Source organism: Gossypium arboreum, chromosome 2 (assembly GCF_025698485.1).
Source record: "Gossypium arboreum isolate Shixiya-1 chromosome 2, ASM2569848v2, whole genome shotgun sequence".
NCBI lineage: Eukaryota > Viridiplantae > Streptophyta > Magnoliopsida > Malvales > Malvaceae > Gossypium > Gossypium arboreum.
Window position 1 is genome coordinate 114,916,727 of NC_069071.1, and position 22,864 is coordinate 114,939,590.

The 22,864-nt window shown below is 34.8% G+C and overlaps 5 protein-coding genes across 7 annotated transcripts; all 5 read left to right on the plus strand.

Moving 5' to 3' along the window:
• Positions 1-416: 416 nt before the first annotated feature.
• On the plus strand, positions 417-3,391 carry LOC108466342 (receptor like protein 22-like). Its single transcript, XM_053021891.1, is given in 2 exon segments — positions 417-1,329; positions 1,332-3,391. Coding segments are annotated over 2 exon segments (2,847 nt in total). The 3' UTR covers positions 3,266-3,391.
• A 3,307-nt stretch (positions 3,392-6,698) lies between these two features.
• On the plus strand, positions 6,699-10,632 carry LOC108466464 (receptor-like protein 7). The gene is made up of 2 exons (XM_053025242.1): positions 6,699-10,430; positions 10,538-10,632. The coding sequence occupies exons 1-2, from the start codon at positions 7,098-7,100 to the stop codon at positions 10,577-10,579; spliced, it is 3,375 nt and encodes a 1,124-aa protein (XP_052881202.1). The 5' UTR covers positions 6,699-7,097; the 3' UTR covers positions 10,580-10,632.
• A 1,855-nt stretch (positions 10,633-12,487) lies between these two features.
• Positions 12,488-13,861, plus strand: LOC108466343 (uncharacterized). The gene is made up of 2 exons (XM_017766672.2): positions 12,488-13,168; positions 13,590-13,861. Exons 1-2 carry the CDS (start codon positions 12,731-12,733, stop codon positions 13,662-13,664), a joined length of 513 nt encoding a protein of 170 aa, XP_017622161.1. The 5' UTR covers positions 12,488-12,730; the 3' UTR covers positions 13,665-13,861.
• Positions 13,862-14,686: 825 nt separating this feature from the next.
• On the plus strand, positions 14,687-15,865 carry LOC108462842 (cytochrome c-type biogenesis protein CcmE homolog, mitochondrial). The gene has a single exon (XM_017762750.2). It carries the CDS (start codon positions 14,795-14,797, stop codon positions 15,548-15,550), a length of 756 nt encoding a protein of 251 aa, XP_017618239.1. The 5' UTR covers positions 14,687-14,794; the 3' UTR covers positions 15,551-15,865.
• Positions 15,866-19,687: 3,822 nt separating this feature from the next.
• Positions 19,688-22,466, plus strand: LOC108464004 (BAG family molecular chaperone regulator 4). 3 transcript variants are annotated; one of them, XM_017764056.2, is made up of 4 exons: positions 19,688-20,079; positions 20,456-20,775; positions 20,879-21,025; positions 21,971-22,466. In XM_017764056.2, exons 1-4 carry the CDS (start codon positions 19,920-19,922, stop codon positions 22,172-22,174), a joined length of 831 nt encoding a protein of 276 aa, XP_017619545.1. In that variant the 5' UTR covers positions 19,688-19,919; the 3' UTR covers positions 22,175-22,466. The 3 variants fall into 3 exon arrangements, with proteins under 3 accessions (XP_017619545.1, XP_017619563.1, XP_017619554.1); XM_017764074.2 differs by lacking the exon at positions 19,688-20,079 and adding an exon at positions 20,086-20,251; XM_017764065.2 differs by lacking the exon at positions 19,688-20,079 and adding an exon at positions 20,097-20,321.
• The last annotated feature ends 398 nt before the right edge of the window (positions 22,467-22,864 follow it).

Sequence of the window (22,864 nt, forward strand, 5' to 3'; positions counted from 1 at the left end):
AATGCTACATTCTGTTTCAATTTTATGTTAAAAAATTATGAAAATAGTAAAATGCATGTTAAAATTCTATAAATACAGTTTAAATATTATTAAACATGTCTACACATTAACTTGAAATAAAATATTACTTAAAAATAAAAATAAAGAAGCTGCCAAGCATTTGATGTGAAGTTGCATATCAGATACTTTTGCTGAGGTCTCTCATAATTGAGGTTTCCCAATTTTGAAACTTGAACATTGAAAATTGAATGATTTAACAAAGCCAAGAGAAACGTTTGCAATTTTCTTCTCCAATAGAACATTGCAGCATTGAGCATTCACACTACTATAGCATCTCAGCTTTCTCCCTTCCCCATTTCTTTAAATTCTCAACATCCCTTACCATTTTCATTCATCTTTCAATAATCTCACTGAAAATGAGGATTTTACTTCTTTCATGGCTCTTATTCAATTCATATTTTGCAGCTTTCTTTTGCATTAGCAACTTGGTTTTAGTTTCTGGTCGATGTCAAAGTGATCAGAAACAGTTGTTGCTAGAATTGAATTTGAGCAGCAACTTAAATTCTACTGCATTTCCTACCCCATTAAGAAGGCTGATGAAATGGAACCAAACCACGGATTGTTGTTCCTGGGATGGTGTAAGCTGCGATGCTGGTGGTCATGTCATCGGTCTTGATTTGAGTGATCGAGCAATTTCAAGTCCAATTGACAATTCTAGTAGTCTTTTCCGTCTTCAACATCTTCAGCAACTCAATTTGGCTTTTAATTGGTTTGAGCAAGTTTTTCCTGCTGGATTTGATAAGTTGGAGAATTTGAGTTATCTTAATTTGTCTTATGCTGGCTTTACAGGGCAAATTCCAATTGAGATATCACACTTGACAAGGTTGGTTACTCTCGATTTATCTATAGATAGATATTCTTCTCCGGAAGAATCATTGAAACTTGAGAAGCCAAACTTAAAGATGCTTGTTCAAAATCTCACGGGGCTAAGATTCCTCTATCTTGATGGCATAAATATGTCGACTACGGGGAATAAATGGTCTCAAGCCTTATCTCCACTGATTAAGTTGCAAGTGCTGAGCATGCGCGCCTGTTATCTTTCGGGACCTATACATTCTTCACTCTCCAAGCTTCGATCTCTCTCAATAATTCGCTTGGACGAAAACATTTTATCTGGGTTGGTTCCACAATTCTTTTCAGAATTCCCAAACTTGACTACTCTTAGTCTTCTAGACGCTAATCTCAGTGGATTCATACCCAAAACAGTTGAAAAAATGACACAACTTGTCCATCTGGATTTTTCCTGGAACAGGCTTTCTGGTCCAGTACCATTCCACCAACTTTGTTTGGCATTCCATCGGCGCAGGCACTTGATCTTTCCCAAAATCAATTCAATGGCACCATTGGTGGCCTTCATGTTAAGGCCTCTTCGCTGCTTGATACCCTTGATCTTAGGAGCAACAAGTTACAAGGGCAATTTCCAATGTTTGTGTTTAAACTCCATGGTCTCACTTTACTGGATCTTTCTTCAAACAACTTCAGCGGTTTGATACCAATGAGTGCCTTTCAGAACTTGAGGAATCTTTCGTATCTTGATCTCTCATATAACAGGTTGTCAATTGATGCCATTACTACTAATATTTCCTCACTTTGTTTACCCAAACTTACCAAATTGTTTTTGGCATCTTGCAACTTAATGGAGTTTCCTAATTTCTTGAAAAATCAGTCCAGTTTAATTCAACTAGACCTTTCTAACAACCAAATTCATGGGGAAATGCCCAGTTGGATTTGGAAAACAGTATATTGGGGGCTCTTAAATCTTTCTGGGAACTTCCTTGTAGAATTTGAAAGACCTTTGAATAATATAAATTCTAGTTTTATTGGTTTGGACCTGCGTGGAAATCAATTGGAAGGGCAAATCCCAATTCTTCCATTAGGTGTCATCTATCTGGATTTCTCAAACAACAAATTCAACTCTGTTTTACCAGCTCACATTGGTGACTCCCTCCGGTATGCTAGTTTCGTCTCCATATCAAATAACAACATTCATGGGAGTATCCCTCCGTCGCTGTGTAACATTACGTATCCTCGAGTACTTGATTTGTCTAATAACTCCTTGAGTGGACCAATTCCTCAATGCCTTTTTCAGATGAACGTGCCGAATACAGTACTGAATCTAAGGCAAAACAATCTCAGTGGCATCATTTCTGACACTTTTTCAAAAAGTTGTGAGTTACAAATTCTGGATCTGAATCAAAACCGATTGGAAGGAAAAGTTCCAAAATCGTTGGAGAATTGCAAAAGAATGGAGGTTTTAGACATTGGCAACAATCAGATCAATGACTCTTTCCCATGTCATTTGAAGAACATAGCCACATTGCATGTCCTTATTTTACGTTCCAACAAATTCAATGGCCACATTGATTGTCGCGGAAATAGTAGTGGATGGCCAATGCTTCAGATTTTTGACTTAGCATCCAACAATTTTAGTGGTAAACTGCATCTGACATGTTTAGGGATCTGGGGGGCAATGCAGCTTAACCCAGATAAAGACCAATCAGAGCTCGTATATATCATAATTGCAACTTATCTAAACGATGTTTTAAGATATGAAGATACAATATCAGTTACCATCCAAAGTTTAGAGTTGAAGCTAGTGAAGATCTTGCCCGAGTTCACCTCCATTGACATTTCATGCAACAACTTTGAAGGACCAATACCAAATGTGATCGGAACATTCAAAGCACTTTATGCCCTCAACTTTTCACATAATGCTTTCTCAGGGCCAATCCCGGCATTTTTTGGAAACCTGCGACAGCTCGGGTCTGTAGACCTTTCAAGCAACAGTCTACATGGTGAGATCCCTTTGCAGCTGGCAAACCTCAATTTCCTTTCATTTCTTAACGTCTCAAATAATAAGCTGGTGGGTCCAACGAGCACCCAGCTTCAATCATTTTCAGAAGCTTCATTTGAGAACAATGCTGGATTGTGTGGACCTCCTTTAATGGCAACATGCGGATTACCACCAGCTAAAACAGACAACCCTTCGGATGCTAGGAGCACTGTCAACTGGAATTATATAAGTGCTGAGACAGGGTTTTGCTTTGGGTTCGGAATTTCCATTACACTTCTTATCTTTTGGAAGAGATGGAGGAAATGGTATTTTGAGCGCATGGATCGTGCTCTTTCCTGGGTTTTCCCTTGTTTGCCTCTTGAAACCAGAAAGCATGGGAGGAGAGCTACCCGGAACCAAAGGAGGCACTAGCAAAGAGTAGGGACTAGGTTAAAAGAAGTCGTCTTCGTTGTATTTTCTAGTTTTTGTATGCTTTTATTTTCCTTGTAATAAGATTATCCTGTTTCTTTTGGATTAAATAATAATGTCTTCCAGCTATGTTGTGCTTGAACCTAGGCTAGCATTCTTACAGTTTCTGGCAAATGAAAAATGATTTCACTTATCTAGCTGAACATTGCAATCATGAGTAATGACAGAAGGCTCATCAGCACAAGCTATCCACTTACGTAATATTCGCATGATAATTGTTATATAACAATTCAGTTTCACCTGTTCTTGTCTGGTTTGGACGTTTAGAACATAATCAAATTTTAGCATTATGTCATATCTGAAATAACTTATATTTAGAGCAACCATAATCAGAGATGAATTTTGCTTAAATTGTTATGAAATTTTCCTATTCTTTTGATCTAGTAAGGATGGCCGATAGTGATTATATTACTTGGTTTCTGTTTGCATCAATGAAAAATATTACGTATATGCTTTTATTTTTAGAAATTCTGTCCGTCAACTTTTTAGATTTCAAAATTCAGGTCTAGTTAAAGTTGTTAAATTTTTTTTCTTTAAATTTAGATTCGTTACAATGTTATTTTTTTAGTCACTCAGCTACCAAGTGAATATTCTTTTTAATTTCTAAATCTCACACCAACAAATTTAACAAAATAAAATAACGGTGTTAACAATTGGATTTGAATTTTAAAATTTGAAAAGTAGAGAGACTAAATTACTGAAACGATAAATATCAAAACTATACATGAACTTTGATGTGCAATGTCATACATGAAATTTTGATTTGATTCAATTTTCACAAATCATTAACAACATGGTCGAATTAGCACTATTTTACATTAATATTGATCCAATATGAAAATAAACGTATGTGCTCGTTTCTTTAAATGTGTTCAATTGAATCAAAATCAAAGTTTTATGTATACATATGAACCACAATTTGAGTTTCATACGCATAATTGAACCAATTTAAAGTTTACGTATCAAATTGCATATTAAACCAAATTTCATATATAACTTTGATATTCAAAAAACTAAAAACTAATCTTAATGAAATGATAAAAAAGGAAGAAAGACTTTGGAAGTCAATGGTTTTGGCATATTATTAGTGAGAAAAAAGGTGTATGGATTTGATTCAACCAACCTTTTAATGGTGATAGGGTAAGGCTACCAATTTCCTTATTAAGTCTATCGTAGAATATATATTTCAGCAGTTGGTGCCCATGTTTCACTCCAAAACTTGGTTCTATAATCAATTCATTGATGGAAAATTGTGGTAATCAAAGTAGAGTTGCTTGGAGTAAATTTCTTCAAGATTAGATTATTGAAGAAAAAAAGCTTATGGTCAAGGAAAAAAGACAGAGAGAGAAAACATGATACATCAAGCCTCACATGCATTGCATCAAAATGACAGAAATAGACAAAGAATATAAGGATCATACAGCCTAAAAGTTGAGAAGACTTCATGGAAATTCATCAAGCCTTCACTGTGAAGGTTCAAAGTTAAAATTGAAGGCCTCAAGTTGAAGATATGAATTCAGATTGTAATGCGCATAGGAAGGGAGTTATGAGAGAACCAGCTGGTTTGCATTGCAATGGCATGTGTTCCAAGCATCCAATATTCCAAGTCAATAAGCCCCGTGATAGCAGTCACATCTAAAAGCACACAGGGGCTGCCACCAACTCTGAAATTAGTAGTCTTAATGTTTTATTAGTTGATAATAAATGTCTGCAATTGGAGGATTGATTTGATCGTATGGCTCTTATTCTAAATCATGTGTTGTTTTTTTCTCATATCAACTACAAGGTTAGGATCTTCATGGAGGATTCAATGACTGTATGAAGTAAACTCCATTATAGTCATCAACATTAAAATGATTTAATTTGGAAAAAAAAAACATGTATAGATATCAAAATTCGAACTAAAACGTATTCACCGTACAAAATATAATTTGGATTCAAGTCGAGCTAGTCGTCTTGCTGTTAAAGCTTTGTTCTTCTCTTATAACTCACTAAAAAATATATATAATAAGTGAGTTCTGACTTAGTCTACACAATGCTTTTCATTGTGCAGCTACATTGTAAATTTGATCTTTCTATTACTTTTATTCGGTTAAATAAAAACGAATTAATCAAAATTATATCGGTTGGGTTAATTTATTTGTCATAAACTTCTATTTCAGTAACCATTATACTAACTTTTAGTAATCAAAGTAGTGTTACTTGGAGGAAATTTCTTCATGATAAATTACTGAAAAGAAATGCTTATGGTCAAAGAAAGAAGACAAAGAGGGACAAAACATGATACATCAAGCTTCACATGTATTGCAGTTAAACCCAAAAGGCAAATATTCTAAAAGTTAATTTTATTGTCTATGAAATTTAAATTTAAAATTTTATTTAAGAGACATCGAATTCTTTACCACTTAATCGAATTCTTTATCACTTAATTTAACAAGCGTTACTAATAATGTGACAATCACTTTGGAAGATGCTTGACAATCACTTTGGAAGATGCAGAATTCTATACCAATAACGTCTACATCTTTGATTGCAATAATTTTAAGTAATTGAAGTTAGAATAATCTTGCAACTATTAACGACATGTTCTCTTCTCTAATTGTGTTGTTTCATTCAAGGCAAGCAAGGACCAATCTGACAACGGTCCAAAAGTCTGGTTAAGTTGCTTTCACGCCATTATGAGAGAAAATCAGTGAAGCTTGAAAATGATTGTATTTGATTTATTGTTACACCTTCCTCAAGACATTGACTTTTTTTTTTCTTTTCCACAAAATACACTTACCTTTTTACTTTTCCCTGTTTCAATAAATAGGATTAATTAAAGAATTTAAGATTATCTGTCACTTTAATTTATTGAATAATTAATAGACTTGGGCTAAGCTAAATGTTTTAATTAAGAAGTTTAAGGATCAAATTGATAGAATATGTAAGTATTAAAGATTAAATGTGTTATTATACCAGTAAAAAAAAAAGACTAAAATTGGGTGACAAAAAATAGGAACACAGGCATAGTTGAATGACAATTTGTATAGTTTACCCTAATTATAATTAACTAGAAATAGTAAAATTTTTAAAAATAGACTGATGGTCAAACCAATCAAGCGATCCATTTACTGGTTCGTCTAGTTCGATTAAATAGGTCATTAAAATTCATAAAAATACAAAATATTAAAAATCTGGTTCGACAAATTTTTTGCTCGGTACAATTGGTCTGCACCGACTTCTGAACCAACCAGTTCAAGGCCCTTTCTCTAAACTGATATTCAAATTTGTTCTCTTTCCAATCGACCGATCTGGTCCTATTCAATCAACCTCAAAAAATAGTCTGGATGTTCTGATTATATTAAATTCAAGGAAGGGCAGCAGTTTTGCGTCAACACCAATCAAAGCCTTGGTATGATTTTTCCAAGTTGCTAAAAGAAGCTACAAACTTCAACCGAAGTCTATTGAACAAAATAAATGCTAAAGAAAATCCCACGAAACAACGCGTCATGTGCTGATACTGACAAGCCAAAGTCTACAACTAAAACTATGTACACACGGTTTGACGGTTCTTTCTTTTGCCTACCACCCCATTTCTTCGCTTCTTCTCCATTTTCAGAGTTTCCACCTTCATTCTACATTTTACTAAAAGGGTTGGTTTTTTAATTGGCTGCCACTCAAACGGTTTATGCTGAAAACTCGTGGTTGTGCACTTGCTCCTTCCTCAACTTAGTGCCATTGCTATCTTCTTCATAACTCTTTGTTGTATTGGTATCTCTCATTATTGATACTAATGAGGATGTCACTCTTTTCATTGCTTTTCTTGAATTCTTTTGTATTGGTTATGCTTATTGTTGATGTGGTTTTGGTTTCGGCTCAATGTCAAAATGATCAGAGTCGGTTGTTGCGTCAACTTGAAAGCAGCTTCAGCTACAATCCAACTTCATCAGGAAAGCTGGTGCCACTGAAATGGAATCAAAGCACAGATTGTTGTTTCTGGGATGGTGTACATTGCGATGGAGATGGTCATGTTATCAGTCTTGACTTGAACAGCAGATCAATTTCAAGTTCAATTGACAATTCAAGTAGTCTTTTCCGTCTTCAACATCTTCAGTGGCTCAATTTGGCTTATAACAAATTCAAGCCAGTTTTTCCTACTGTGTTTGATAAGCTGGAGAATTTGAGTTATCTTAACTTGTCCAATGCTGGCTTTAAAGGGAAAATTCCAATAGAGATATCACGCTTGACAAGGTTGGTCACTCTTGATTTATCTGTATCTTCACTTCTTGGAAGATCATTGAAACTTGAGAAGCCAAACCTAGAGATGCTTGTTCAAAATCTCAAGAGGCTGAGATTTCTCTATCTTGATGGAGTAAATATATCAGCTACGGGGAATGAGTGGTGCAAGGCTTTATTGCCGCTGACTGAGTTGCAAGAATTGAGCATGTCCTACTGTTATCTTTCAGGACCTATACTTTCTTCACTTTCCAGTCTCCGATCTCTCTCGGTAATTCGCTTGGACAATAACAATTTGTCGGCTTCAGTTCCACAATTCTTTACAGAATTTGAAAATTTGACTTCCCTTCGTCTTACTGCCACTGGGTTGCGTGGAAGAGTGCCAGAAGATATTTTCCAGATACGTACATTGCAAATTCTTGATTTGTCAACCAACAAATTACTCGAAGGTTCATTTCCAAATTTTCCTCTCAATGCTTCTCTTCAAACTCTCACACTTAGTGGCACAAATTTCAGGGGGCAAGTACCAGAATCTATCGGTAATCTTGAGCAATTGACAAGAATAGAGCTTGTGGGTTGCAATTTCAGTGGAGCCATACCCAAAACAATGAAGAACCTTACCCAACTTGTGTATCTGGATTTTTCCTTTAACCATTTTTCTGGTCCAATACCACCATTCTCATCATCCAGAAATCTTACACAACTAAGCCTTGCTCATAATCAGTTAAAGGGCACAATTGATTCCACCAACTGGTCCGGCCTTTCTAAACTAGTAAGTATTGACTTACAAAACAACATGTTAAGTGGAACCATTCCCCCAAATTTGTTTTGCATTCCATCACTGCGAAGACTTTTCCTTTCTCAGAACCAATTCAAGGGTAACCTTGGTGACCTTCATTGTAGGGCCTCTTCTTTGCTTGACACCTTTGATCTTAGTAGCAACAAGTTACAAGGGCAATTCCCAATGTCTGTGTTTGAACTCCGTGGACTGAAGTTCCTATCACTTTCTTCAAACAAGTTCAGTGGTTTGATTCCGATGAGGGCCCTTCAGAACCTGAAGAATCTTTCCTCTCTTGATCTCTCATATAACAGTTTGTCTATTGATGCCACTGATACTAATGTTTCCTCACTTTCTTTCCCTAACATCACCACATTGAAGTTGATATCTTGCAACTTAACGGAGTTCCCTGATTTTTTGACATATCAGTCTAGATTATCCTATCTAGACCTTTCAAACAACCAGATTCAAGGGAAAATACCGAATTGGATTTGGAAAGTGAGAAGCCTTAGATACCTAAATCTTTCTAAAAACTTCCTTGTAAAATTTGAAAGATCTTTGGAGAATATAAATTCTAGTCTCAATGTTTTGGACCTGCATGGCAATCGATTGCAAGGGAAAATTGAAATTCTTCCATCAAGTGCCACCTATTTGGATTACTCAAACAACAATTTTAACTCTGTTTTACCAGCTCAGATCGGTGACTTCCTCCAGTTTGCTTATTTCTTCTCTGTCTCGGGCAATAACTTCAAGGGGAGTATTCCCAAGTCGATATGCAGTAGCTTATATCTCAGAGTACTTGATATGTCTGATAATTACTTGAGTGGGCCAATTCCTAAATGCCTGACTCGAATGAGTGCATCTCTTGGAGTACTGAATCTAAGGGGAAACAATCTCAGTGGCATCATTTCTGACACTTTTCCAGAAAGTTGTAAGTTGCAAACTCTAGATCTCAATCAGAACCGATTGGAAGGAAAGGTTCCAGAATCACTGCGGAATTGCAAAAAGCTGGAGGTTGTAAACATTGGCAACAATCAGATCAGTGGCAGCTTCCCATGCCATTTGAAGAATATATCTAAGTTGCGTATCCTTGTTTTACGATCTAACAAATTCAATGGCAGTATTCATTGTCACAAGAACAATATTGGCTGGCCAATGCTTCAGATTGTTGACTTAGCATCCAATAATTTTAGCGGTAAACTGCATCAAAAATGTTTGGCGACCTGGAAGGGTATGCAGGTTCCTGAGAATGAAGACCAGTCAAAGGTCAAACATCTTGAGTTTCAGTTTCTTGAATTCTATCCAAATCACTATCAAGATGCAATAACAGTTACCATCAAAGGTTTAGAGTTGGAGCTGGTGAAGATCCTAACCGTGTTCACCACCATTGACATTTCTTGTAACAACTTTGAAGGGCGAATACCAGAAGTCATTGGAACATTCAAAGAACTTTATGGCCTAAACTTTTCACATAATGCTTTCACAGGGTCAATGCCATCATTTTTAGGGAACCTGCAACAGCTTGAGTCCTTGGACCTCTCAAGTAATTACTTGAGTGGTGGGATTCCATTGCTGCTTGTAAACCTCAATTTCCTTTCATTTCTTAATATCTCGAACAATAAGCTATTTGGACAGATCCCAACTGGCACCCAGCTTCAAACGTTTTCAAAAGCTTCATTTGAGAACAACCCTGGATTGTGTGGGGCTCCTCTAACTGTAAAGTGTGCAAATGTATTTCGACCTACAACACATACAGTGCCGGAATTACAATCAGTGGATGGATTAGATTGGCTGTTCATATTCCTGGGGGTGGGATTTGGTGCAGGAGCAGCAGCATTTGCTGTACCCTTACTACTTTGGAAGACAGCAAGTAAATGGGTTGATGGCAACGTTGATAAAATCCTTGAGATCATCCTTCCAAAGGTGGGTCTCACTTACACACGTCCTAGTGACTTGAAGGTTGAGGCAGATGAAAATCCTGAGGAAGACAAGACAGAAATTGATGACGATGATGAAGAAGACGAAGACGAAGAAAGCAAGGAAACCACGGAAGAATTTTGCGGGAGATACTGTGTGTTTTGCTCCAAACTTGACAATAACACCATGAAGAAGGTAATTCATGACCTATGTTGTACCTGCTATGATTCACCATATCTATCGCTTTCTACTTCCACTTCTTGTTCATTTTCTCCTTAGATCCTTCATTTTTTTGTGCATAGATAAAGAAGGAATCCACCATGGAAAGGGGTAACGAAAAATGAACATTTAAATTCGGATCCTCAGTAAATAATTGAAAGCAATTTTCAACTCTTAATATACTCGGTCAGAGGTCCTACTCTGCCCGCTGCTCAACTTCCCTCGTAAGCAAATGCAAACTATGAATAATTTTCATTCAGGAATTACATCGAACATCTAAAGGCTCATAAAGGATAAAAACAAGCTCTAGAATTTATGCACAATAGATATCAGAATTTTCGAAACCAATATGTGAGGATACTTTTAAATCTATCCCTGCTTGTCCTCGTTCGTTGCCTCCCTTTGCCTGTTCCCTCCTAAAAATCGTTAATTTGTTCCTTAATCGGCAGCCATGGCAACGTTGCTTTTGGTTTGAGCCTTTTCTTTGTTCTAATGGTCACCGATGGAGCCATTTGTATGATAGTCCATAGCAGTTAGCAGTTAGGCCAGTTCTGCATTGCACTTCTGCCTCCAAAAGTTATTCTAGAAGAAAAGTTGTGCGAAACAAGTTACTTTTTACTGAAATTTTTAACTTTTTAAAACTTCATTTCGTCTCCCAAAAATATTTTTAATGCTTAATTACTTTTTCACCCTCCAATAAGATAGTACTTTTCTTTTTTTCTTGGTATCTAATTACGATATGTTAAAATCATTAATTAAAAATAAAAAATATTTTTAATATACTAATTACAAATATTTAATAGTTATATTTAAATATTTAAAATATAGTTTATATATTCTAATTAAATTTTATAAATAATTAATATTCATTGCTTAAAAATATTTAAAATTTATATTTTATATATTAAAATATTAACAAGAAGTTATAATAATTTTTTATATTCTTACTAAAATATAATAATATTAACTAATTTAAATATTATTTAAATATATATTTGTTACTTGATAATAACATGTCTAAAATAGATATTTTATTTCTCAAAAGTACTTTTTGACAGCAATGCTAAACCTCAAATTTTAAATCAAAATTTTCAAAAGTACTTTTTAAAAGCACTTTTTAAAAGTATTGCCAAACTAGCTCTTAATGAACTACGCTTAACGTCAGTAAGCTTTTAGTAATTTTATATTTTTTAAGTCATGGCACACTAGCTCTCAGTAGAGTATGAGAGACAAAATCTTAAAATAGGGACAATGCATTCGATTGTTGGGGTCCGATAAATTGTTCCATAGACGACACTTTAAAGACTTTTCCTAAAAGAACTGATTGATCCTTAACAAGTGTCATTTTAATTTACTTGCTTGAATTATTTATGGTTCAAATTATTTTAGATTTAAAGTCAATTTTATGTTTTGGTTCATTTAAAATCAAAACAATTTAGATTTGGATTATTATTTTTATGATGAATTTGAGTACAAATTAATGGAATTAAATTTTGTTTAAATAAGAGTTGATAACTCATCATAAATATTTATTTGGACCTACGTTATGATCAATCTATTACAACAAAAGGCATCCATTTTTTATGATATGTCAGTTTTAGGGTTCAAATCTAAGTTCTCTTCTTGAGAATGCAACATATTTTACTACTATACTCAATCAAAGGTTAATCCAAAAAAATTTAGAGAACATAATTAAATTATAATTTTTACGAGATTAAAGAGTAATTTTATCTTATATTAATTTATGATTTCATCACTTTTGAAAGGATTAAATAGATATTTTTTTTATTTTGAGAGATCAAAATATAATTTTACCACATAATAACTTTTATTTATAATATTTAGTAAGGGACTAAAAGATTTTTTTCTCTTTCATTTAAGGGTGCTAAAGCCTTTATTTATCCATTAAATTCGCCCCTATACGGGCTATACCCAATACTTATTATTAGTTAATGCTTTCCATCCATTGAAAACTATTGGGCATGGATCAAATTTTATTAAGACCAAAAAACCCTCGTAAACAAATTAGCCAATTTGATGAGACTCATTAGAGCGATCCATATCTCTCTAGTCTCCATGTGTCTCCACACCTTGCTTCTCGCATTTTCTCTCGCCAGCATGAAAATTGTCGCACCACATGCTATTCCCTTCCAGTATCCTCCCTATATATAAACAATCTTCCTCGGAAAAAAAAGCCACAATCAAACAACAAATTCCAATCAAAATTAGATTCAAAAAAACAAAACATTTATTTTTATTTATATTTTGTCTAAGCCATGGCTAGTGAGCAAGCTCAAGATCAGTTCAGGCTAGTATCCCCATCCATAAACCACGAAGGAAAATTACCACGAAAATACACCGACGAAGGTCAAGGTGCAAAAAAGAATCTTTCTCCCCCACTAGAATGGTACAATGTGCCGGATGGGACTCAGTCAATGGCCTTGGTTGTGGAAGATATCGATGCACCGGACCCTAGTGACCCGATCAAGCCATGGACATGTTGGGTGGTGGCTAATATGCCGCCGAAGTTGAAAGGTCTCCCTGAAGGGTTCTCTGGGAAAGAAGAGGAAGTCGGTGGTGATTATGCTTCTCTCAAAGAAGGTCATAATGATTATAAAGTCCCTGGTTGGCGAGGACCTAAGTTGCCCTCTCATGGCCATCGTTTCCAATTCAGGCTATTTGCTTTGGATGAGCAGTTGAAACATGGTAACAAAGTAAGCTCTAAATCTTATCCATGCACACATGCAATCCTCACGTTATCAACAAATTAGTCTTTTCGTTAACTTAATGGGTGGAATATCGTTGGAGCCAGGTTCTTATGGAAAATTTTAATTCTGGTATATTGAGTCGGAAGTATATCTTTTATTTTTTTCTGAGACAGATAAATTAATATTTATTTTTGAGTTGACTTGGATTATGTTAGAAGCATATCGGGTCAGGGTGAGAGTGGTAAAAAATTGCCCTGCCCCACCTGATTGCCATCTTGAATAAGATAAGTTAAACTCATGATTAAACTAACAAAAGAACATAATTGACAGAATACTGATATTTCAAAGGACTCAATTGCAATAAACCCATTTATATATAAAGTGACAATTAATTTCATTAAGAATATGATTTGGTGGTTTAATGTAGGTGACGAAGGAGAAGTTGCTTGAGGACATTGAAGGACACGTGATAGGGGAAGCACAAATGACCACCATGTTTTAACCCCAAATCAAGTTATTTGTCTAAAGTTTAAAACACGTATAAGCTATTACATTTTTGTATTTTCTTTTTCTTTTTATAATGTATTTTGCTTTAATTGCCTCCAAACATGGGAGGTTTCATATGTTAGGCTGATTTTGCGCCTTATCATGCAGACATTAATGTGATTAATCCGAGTGGAAAATATGCATTTTTCTTTATTTCTTGTGCTTAGACTGATTAAGTCTTTCAACCTTATATGTTGATTTGATAATTAAGGTGTTTATCGCTCTAGATGTGGTCTGGATTCGAATTGTATTAATCACATGACTGTTAGGGTTTTGCCTTCCTCTTGTGATTCACCAAAAAAACAAATTTGGTTAAGCAGTCCCCATCTTGCCTTGCTTTCTAGACATTATTTTCGATTTTGATTAATTAAATCCTATTGTCAATTTATCTGTCAATTTAGATATTAAATATTAATTCAAATTTATCTGTGGAATATATTTAAAGTATACAAATTAAATTATAAGTACGTGTGCGTAAAGAAAAAGAGTGTCAATGAAATTTAGGATGGCTATTTTTTAATACGTCCTAGGTCCTTGTACTTTTTATATATTTAAAATTTAGTCTTTTTACTTTTATTTCAAGAAATTTAGGTTCTTTAATTTTCGGATTTAAAATACAAGTTCAATTATTAACGCCATTATAACTCTTTTGTTAAATTTCTGTTAATTACAATATCATATTTTTATTATATAACTACTAAGTGAGTATTTATTTTAAAATGTGACACTATCAAATTAAAAAGAAGAAGAATATTGCTATTTTAATAATGTTATTAAATAATAATTTGACCTAAAATTTGAAATCTGAAACGTAAATGAACTTAATTAAAAAAAAGACAAATAAAGGGACTAAATTATTAGAAATAAAAATAAAGACTAAATTTTAAATATGTAAGATTAAAGGGACTTGTCGCAGATTTTAACCAAAAAGGAATAGTCACCCGTACTTACCACGCCATCAAAGCTAACAAAACCCAAACTGCCGCCAGAATTTTCCTTCTCTTTTTTCTCGAGGAAACCAAAAGGGAGACTATTTCTCCGCAGAATTTTCCATCATTTTCCCGAGAAAAGCAAAAGGGAGTACCAATGGCCACTAGGCTCGCCGCTCTCCGTCTCAGATCCCATCTCCTCCGCAACTGCTCAACTCTCTCCACCCTCAGATCTCCAACGTCGATCTCTCACCCCGCGCCCCTTCCCATCTCTACTACTCACCATTACTTCATGTCTCCAACCCTCCGTTTCCTCTCCACTTCCACCCGGCGGATCCCGACCCGACCCAAAAAAGTCGACATCGGGGCCCGAGCTCGCCAGCTCCAGACCCGCCGCCTCTGGACTTACGCATTAACCTTCAGTTGCGTCGCGGGTTTTGTAGTTTTAGTCCTCAACAATTTTCAAGACCAATTAGTCTTTTACGTTACCCCAACCGACGCCCTCGAGAAATACACGAAAAACCCATCGAAAACAAAGTTCAGGCTCGGTGGTCTTGTTCTCGAAGGAAGCGTGGTTCAACCCAGTTCTTCTAAAGAAATGGAGTTCGTCATTACCGATTTGATAACTGATATTCTGGTTAGGTACGAAGGTTCGCTACCTGATTTGTTTAGAGAAGGACATTCCGTTGTGGTTGAAGGATTCGTTAAGCCGTTCACGGAAGAGATTAAAAGGGACGTTTCTACAAGGGGCGTTTCGTCGAAAGCAAGGAGCGGTGATTGTTACTTTTCGGCGACTGAAGTTCTTGCTAAGCATGATGAGAAGTATATGCCTCAAGAGGTTGCTGCTGCAATTGAGAAGAACAAGAAGATGATTGAGGATGGGCTGGAAGGAGCTAAGGAATCTGTAGCTTGATTGGTACGATTTTTTTTTCTTATAGTGGAATTTAAATTATTTGAGGACTACTCAATTTGGGTAGTTAAACTTATAGGTTGGAATTGAATAGATAGATGAGATAATTACATTTTTGATGGAACTATAACAAGATAGTGATTATGAGGATGAGGAAGAGGATGAAATTGGATCATTTGAGCCTTTTTTTCTTTACCCCTTTTAATTATGTTGTTGTACTGTCACCAATGGTGATTGTTTTCTTTGTCATTTTTAGCTTGAATAATACATCCTCGCAATTTACATTATTTATGATTCGATCGAGAATTTGATTTAAAAGCTTTTATTCTCATTCAAATTGTATTTGGAACTGGCAAAGTGAAACTGATTATATGGTGCGAATTTTGGTATTTTGATGATGGTATTAGATAATTGCTGTTAAGTTGATTCCTTGTCAGCTATGGGACATTTTTATTGGTTTTGAGTCCAATGACCATTATGAACTATACTTATGATTGTGAGTGTGAGTGTGTTTAGTTTGTCCACATTAATGTGGAACAGGCAACCTGTTTTATCCCTGCTAAATGCCTCGTATCAGCTGCTTTCTGGCACAGTTTTAGTTTTCTCCTGGTTTTTTGTACCTTCGGATAATTCTATGGAAATTATGATTCACTTCGGTTGTGAAGCAGATTCTTTTTGTTTAGTTTATTGTTGATAACGTTCAGTGATGTTTCCCCCTCATGATCTGTTTTGTATCTGAACATGGTTCTTCCTACTTTTTGATGTTGAGGTGGGTATTAAAAGAAGTTTGTGAATCATGGAAGATTTTTTTTTTTTTCTGTGAATGATGAGAAAACTAAGATAATTACAATAAATTTTGTTGAAAATTCTCATTTGAATAATGCAAACATTACAAAGAGACAGGAAATACAACTATGGTCAAGGAATTGGGAAATGGATTATGTTGTTTTCATTTTAGTGAATTCCTAGTCATCATAATTGAAGGAGCAAAGTAATCTGTAGCTTGATTTGTATGTCTGATTCTTTTTCCTTACATTGGTATTTAAATTATTTGAGGATTATTGGATTTTGATAGTTAAAATTATAGGTTGGTAGATGGAGAGTTACATTTCTTATGGAATTATAACAGTAGTGAGTATGAGGAAGAGGAATAGGCTGAAATTTAATCATTTGAGGCCTTTTTCCCCTTGTACTTATGTTGTTGTACTGCCCCTAATGTGATTTGATCTAGAATTTGGTTTAACCTTCTATTCTCCTCTCCTTCAAATTTAATGGAACTGGAAAAGTGAAAATGGTTATATGGTACAAATTTTGGTATTTGGATGATAGTATCAGAGAATTGCTGTAAGTTGATTCCTTATCACTTATCAGCTATAGGAACATCTTATCAGTAATGAGTCTAATGGCCATTATGAACTAAGCTTGTGATCGTGAGAGTCTTTAGTTAATTCATGTTAATATGGAAGAGGCAACCTGTTTTATCCCTGCTGAATGCCTCGTATCAGCTGCATGCTAGCATGATATTAGTTATCACCTGGTCTTCTGTATTTTCCATTATTTTGACACCTTGATACTCTATGGAAATTATGTTTCATTTAGGATTTGAAGCAGACTCTTTTTATTTTGTTCATCGTTGATCTTTTTCCGTCTTAATCTTTTTTTGTATCTGGTCATAGTTCTTCCTCCTACTTTTTGGTTGTTGAGGTGGGAGATTAAAAGAAGCTTCTGAAGCATAATGGATATTGAATTTTCCATAAACGATGAAAAAGATATGATAATAACTTCCATTGAAAATTCTCATTCGAATAGTGCAGACAGTACAAATAGACAGGAATTATAACTATATGATAAAGGAATTTTGAAATGGTTTATGAGATTTTCATTTTAGTGAACTTCTAGTTATCATAATTGAAGATGGTTTAAGTGTTCCTTGTTCCTTAGCTATGATTATGGTATTCAGACATAAACATGGCCATAGACAGAGGATTTGGGAAATTTTTTATTTTAATACAATACTTTTTCTGTTTTATCTTTTCCTTTCTCTTTGTCTCATTGGATGTCAAAGATCTGGACCGATAACCCTCAAATGAAGATTCAAACAATTGTTAGTAGGAAGAGAACATTATGCACAGAGAGTGATAGTTTTGTTTTTGAGATTGGGTTTTCTTGCTTGAACAACTCTAAAATGAAAGTTTAAGAGCTGCTTTCTGTATTTGCTTGGAACAAATTAATATATGCAAAGTTGCAGGGTCTTGCCCATTTGCCTGTGATAAGGAATCTCTTTATCTCTTCAATTTGCAAAGTCTTGTCAGGTATGCTAGCGTAAAATTACTTGCAAGGGTAACATATTTCTTACATCTTCCGTTTTGTGTGTGCTAATGGTGCAATCCTTCTCCCTCTTAAAGAAAGGGGGGTTTTAAATGTATGTGGAGGTCTGTGGACATTTACCAATTTTTGAATGATTGAATGTGGATTGGTTATTCAGACAGGACCTGTTCCAGGTGTGGTCAGGTAGGTTCCGCCATGGATAAAAGCTCTCTTTATTCCTAAACCTTATATTATGATATGGTATTAACTCTTGTATTATTACTCTGTGCTACTAAATATCCTCCACTGTCATTTATATAGTGTATTGGAACAGAGTTCATCTTGGTGGTGAATAGATGATGTCAACGAAGGTAGTCACAGACCTTAGTTTTAGGTTACACCATGATCCTGATGTCTGAAAGCTCTGTTTATTCCTAAACCTTTTCTTATGACATGATATGATATGATATTAACTCTTGTATGATTACTGTGTCTGTGCTACTGAATATCCTCCCGTCATATATGATAACATACTGGAGCCGAGTTCATCTTGGTGGTGAATAGATGATGACAATGGAGCTAGTCACGGAGCTTAGTCATAGGTTACACTATGATCCCGATGCCTGAAAGCTCTGTTCGCCTACTGGTGATAGAAGCAATCCTCCTTCTAGGGCTGGGCTCAGATCTCTTTTGAGGCACAGTGTCTTTCAACTAAGCGCTGAGCCCCTGCGATGACTAGGTCAAGCGGCGTAACTGAAGCTTCTTGCGCCTAATTCAATTGAGCTGCTAGGCTTCCTTACCTAAGCCCTGACTCGGAAATTCAGTGGAAGACGCTAAGCCTAGGTTCATTGGCCTTTTTTCGATGCCAACGAAATTTGTTCACTTGCACTGTGATAATGCAATATTGTTGTGCATTAGGTAAGAAGCATCTGAGTGAAAATAAGATTGCTTGATTGGAATAGTTTTACTTCTCGGATTCAATTACAGCTCAGATGGTAGTGTATGGAAGAATCATGTGGGAAGAATGCAGCAAAGGTTGGCAATGAGACAATAATCTGATGCTAATTCAGTATCCATGGCCCTTGCCTGCCTGCACCAATACAACATTGTTTGCGATTTTGTGGCTCACAATTCATAAGGAACTATTGTCTATAATTCAATCAATAATCCATTAATCCTACGTGAGAGTAAATATGATATTTACCCCTCCACCTTTTTCTTAAATTAGTACAATTCGGATTTATTCGGTATACATGGAAATTTCTTCCAAGTGGTAGATCCAAAAAGAAGTAATATAAATGTATAATAGCTTTTTTTTTCTTTTTTTTTTTTATATTTTAGAATTATAAGGTTAGTAATCACACAAAGAGTAGGGATATATATTTAAAGGGGTTGCTTAAATAAAGGTTTTCTATTTGCTCTCTTGAAGGTTCAGTGAGTTTTATGAATGAACAATCCTTTGACAATCAGGATATATATTGAAGGTTCAGTGAGTAATCGAATTTTTATAATTTTAGATGTTTAAGTATAATTTTATTTTTATTAAATTAAAATTTTTAAAAATTAAAAATTTAAATAATAATTTTATATTTTAGGGAACAAACCACTGCTAACACCTTAAATCCGCCTCTGTTGAGGATGTGGAAATCCTATTAACGATTATAAGCTTTTATAATAGTCAACTTAGTGATAGTTAATGGTCACCTTAATATAATAATAATACTTAACAATAGAAATGGGTAATCAAAGAGGTTAATTGATGAATTTGCTATCTCGATGTTGGACTTAATTAATTATTATTTATTTTTGAAAAATTAGAAGGCTCCTAAGCCTTAAATATTTTAGAAAGGGAAAAACTGGGCCAGATTATATTAAAGAAGAATTTAGAGCTACAGCATAAACACGTTACTTCAATCCCAGCCGAACTGAAACTCTGAAATCCCTTTTCCCAAACGGAGAGCAAAAACATATCTACGTATTCTTATTTCATTTTGCTCTGTGTGTGTAAATCAGTACCCAATAATCTTTGCAACCTCAAAAAAAACCCATTGGGAAAGGTGAGGCCATGCCAGGGGGCATACTGGTCCGCGGAGATGGTGATGATAATAATCTTCATCACAATCACGAAACTGCAGCTACTTCTTCTTCCGGGCCCATGATCAAGATCGACGTCGCTTATGGTTCGGCCCAGCATCAACTCTTTGCCCCCTCCCATTCCACTGTCGGTAATTTCTTGTCCTTTGTACCTTTCTTTACCGCCTAAACTTTTTTGGGTAATTATTGGTTCCATGCATGCGCGTCGTGGTAAATTGTTACTGTGGGCGTTAATTGGAGCTATTTTCGTCGTTAAAGGATGATGAGTAAAGGAAGAAGCGAAAATGAATGAAGGATTATTAGGTGTTTTATCTTCTTTTTGTTTATGCCTTTCATATGGGTCTTGGATCTTCCAGTTGTAAAATTTCTTCTGGTATTATTCTATTTTTATTTCATTTATTATGTTCTGAAATGGATTGTTGTGCTGCTTGATATATCACTGTTATGAACTGTAAATTATTATGTTGATTGAAAGTGATATGTGTTGTTTTCATGGGGTAATTATAGGGGAATTGAAGAAACAAATTGCTGAAAAAACGGGTTTGGAACCTGATAAACAAAGGGTATTATTTAGGGGTAAAGAGAAAGAAGATAATGTGCATTTGAGCTCTGCTGGTATGAAGGATAAATCCAAGATTTTGGTTTTAGAAAATCCAACAAGCAAAGTGAAAAAGGTCGAGGAAATGGCGAATATTGAAGAGAAGGTTGAAGAATCAATAGCTAGAAAAGAAAGTAAGGTTGAAGAGATCAGGGAAACTGAAGAGATGTCAAAGGCTTTTGCTGCGGTTGCTCGAGTCAGAAATGAAGTTGACAAGCTCTCTGAAAGAGTGAGTTTGTATGCTTGTTGTGTTGATTTTGTATAGACGTCGAAGCTTACTATACTCAATTGAGATTTAATTTGATTTTTCTTTTTATTGTTTATTTGGAAAGGTGGCTGCAATAGAAGTGGCTGTGAACAGTGGGACAAAGATCGCAGCTGAGGAATTTGATGTATCGGCAGAGTTACTCATGAGAGAGTTGCTGAAATTGGATGGGATCGAAGCTGAAGGAGAAGCTAAGTTACAACGGAAGGCTGAGGTTGGTGTTGTAAGCATTGAAGTTGCTAACACAATGTTCATTTACTTATTTCATCTTTTCAGTATACATATATTTAACTGATGGCTAAAGAACTTAAACTGAGTTTCTGAGATTAGTAAACTATAGTCCTCATGGATGAGTATCGATGTGTGTTTATATCATTTAATCTAAGTTGTTTGTGTCCTTATGCTGCATATTGCCGGAAAGGATTTTGAAATCTGATGGCCATTTAGAGATATTGGCTATTACGAAAGAATGTTTAGGTCTTGTGAATGTTTTGTGACTTGTATCCTTTCCTATTATTTGGTTATTGGGAGGTAAAAGTATAATGGAGGGTGTTGTACTAGGAGTTAGATTGAATTTTGCTTCCCCTACTAAAAAATTGGGCAAATTAGTCCCTATCCATTAGATTAAAGAGCAAATTTGTCCTTTCTGTTAAAAATTCCATGGCTAACAGAATAATTAGACAGTGACACGTGCCATGTCGCATGTAACTTATGCTGATGTACAAAAATCAGTTTTTAATAACAAAAATGGATGGAATTTTTAATAGAAGGATCAGTTAGCTCTTTAATATAATGTACAAGGTCTAATTTGCCCTTTTTTGAGTAGAGGGGGCAAAATGCAGTCTTACTCTTAGCATAGGGGCTTCAATGATACGTTTACCGATATTGGGAATATGTCTAATAAGTCTCTAATTGCATTTTCATGCCTGCCAATGACTACTCTATATGAGAAATATAGGACTGCTATTGTTCTCTCTTGGCCATAATCTAGACATAATTTTGGTGCACGAATTCTAGCAGAGCATCATCTTTTACTTTTGTGTTGAAAGAGGAATGGATTTTATGCAAATTTTTAGATTAGGCAAATATATAATCTCCTGTTTGATCATGTGTCAAGCACCACTCTGTTGTATCAAATTGTTTTTTTTTTCTTGGCCAGGTACGTCGTGTCCAAGGTTTCCACGAGACACTGGACAAAATGAAAGCCAGAAATTCCAATCCATTTCACGACAGTAACAAAGCTGCCTCGGTGACAACGAAATGGGAGACATTTGACTCTGGAATGGGAAGTTCGACTGCTCCACCACCACAACCTATGTCATCGTCGACAACAGTTACAGAGGAGTGGGAAAAGTTTGATTAGTTACTATCTGCTCCATTCTTTGGCCTATAAAAACTTAACTGCAGAACATGATATATGCAGCATGCAGGGTTATTATGTAATGGTTTTTGGTGCGGCATTTATTTTAGTTTTCAAGTTGAGAGGATTTTTTTACTTTCCTTGAAAGGACAACTGAATGTCCAGATTATTATTGCTTGGGATATAATATAAAATACTTAAAACTGCTTAGTCTTGTAATGTAATAGTGCCGTACTATTCCTTCCTTTACTGATAGTTTTGCCATTGTTGCAGTTGAAAAATGTTTTCAGAAAAATATTGTGAAAAAAAAAATAGTTTATTAATTTTATGTGTTTGATTTTAAAATTTAAAATAATTCAAATCTGAAATGATTCGAAGATGAAAAATAGAATCGATTTCCTTTTCGGGGTACATTAATTCAAGCCATAATAGTTAATCCATAGTTTGGCTACTTGTGATAGTTTAATATTTTTATAATGTGGTACTTGTGTTATTTTTTAATTAATAATTTTAATATTTTTGTGTTTAATTTAGATTTTAGAGTTGATTTGACGAGGATTCACAATTAATTAATAATAATAGCAATTAATTTTTATCAAATTCTTTAAAATCTGAATTAAATGTGATTCGATTATATTTGATAAATTAAATACAAAATTAAATAAGTTCATTATTAACAATAAATTTATTTTA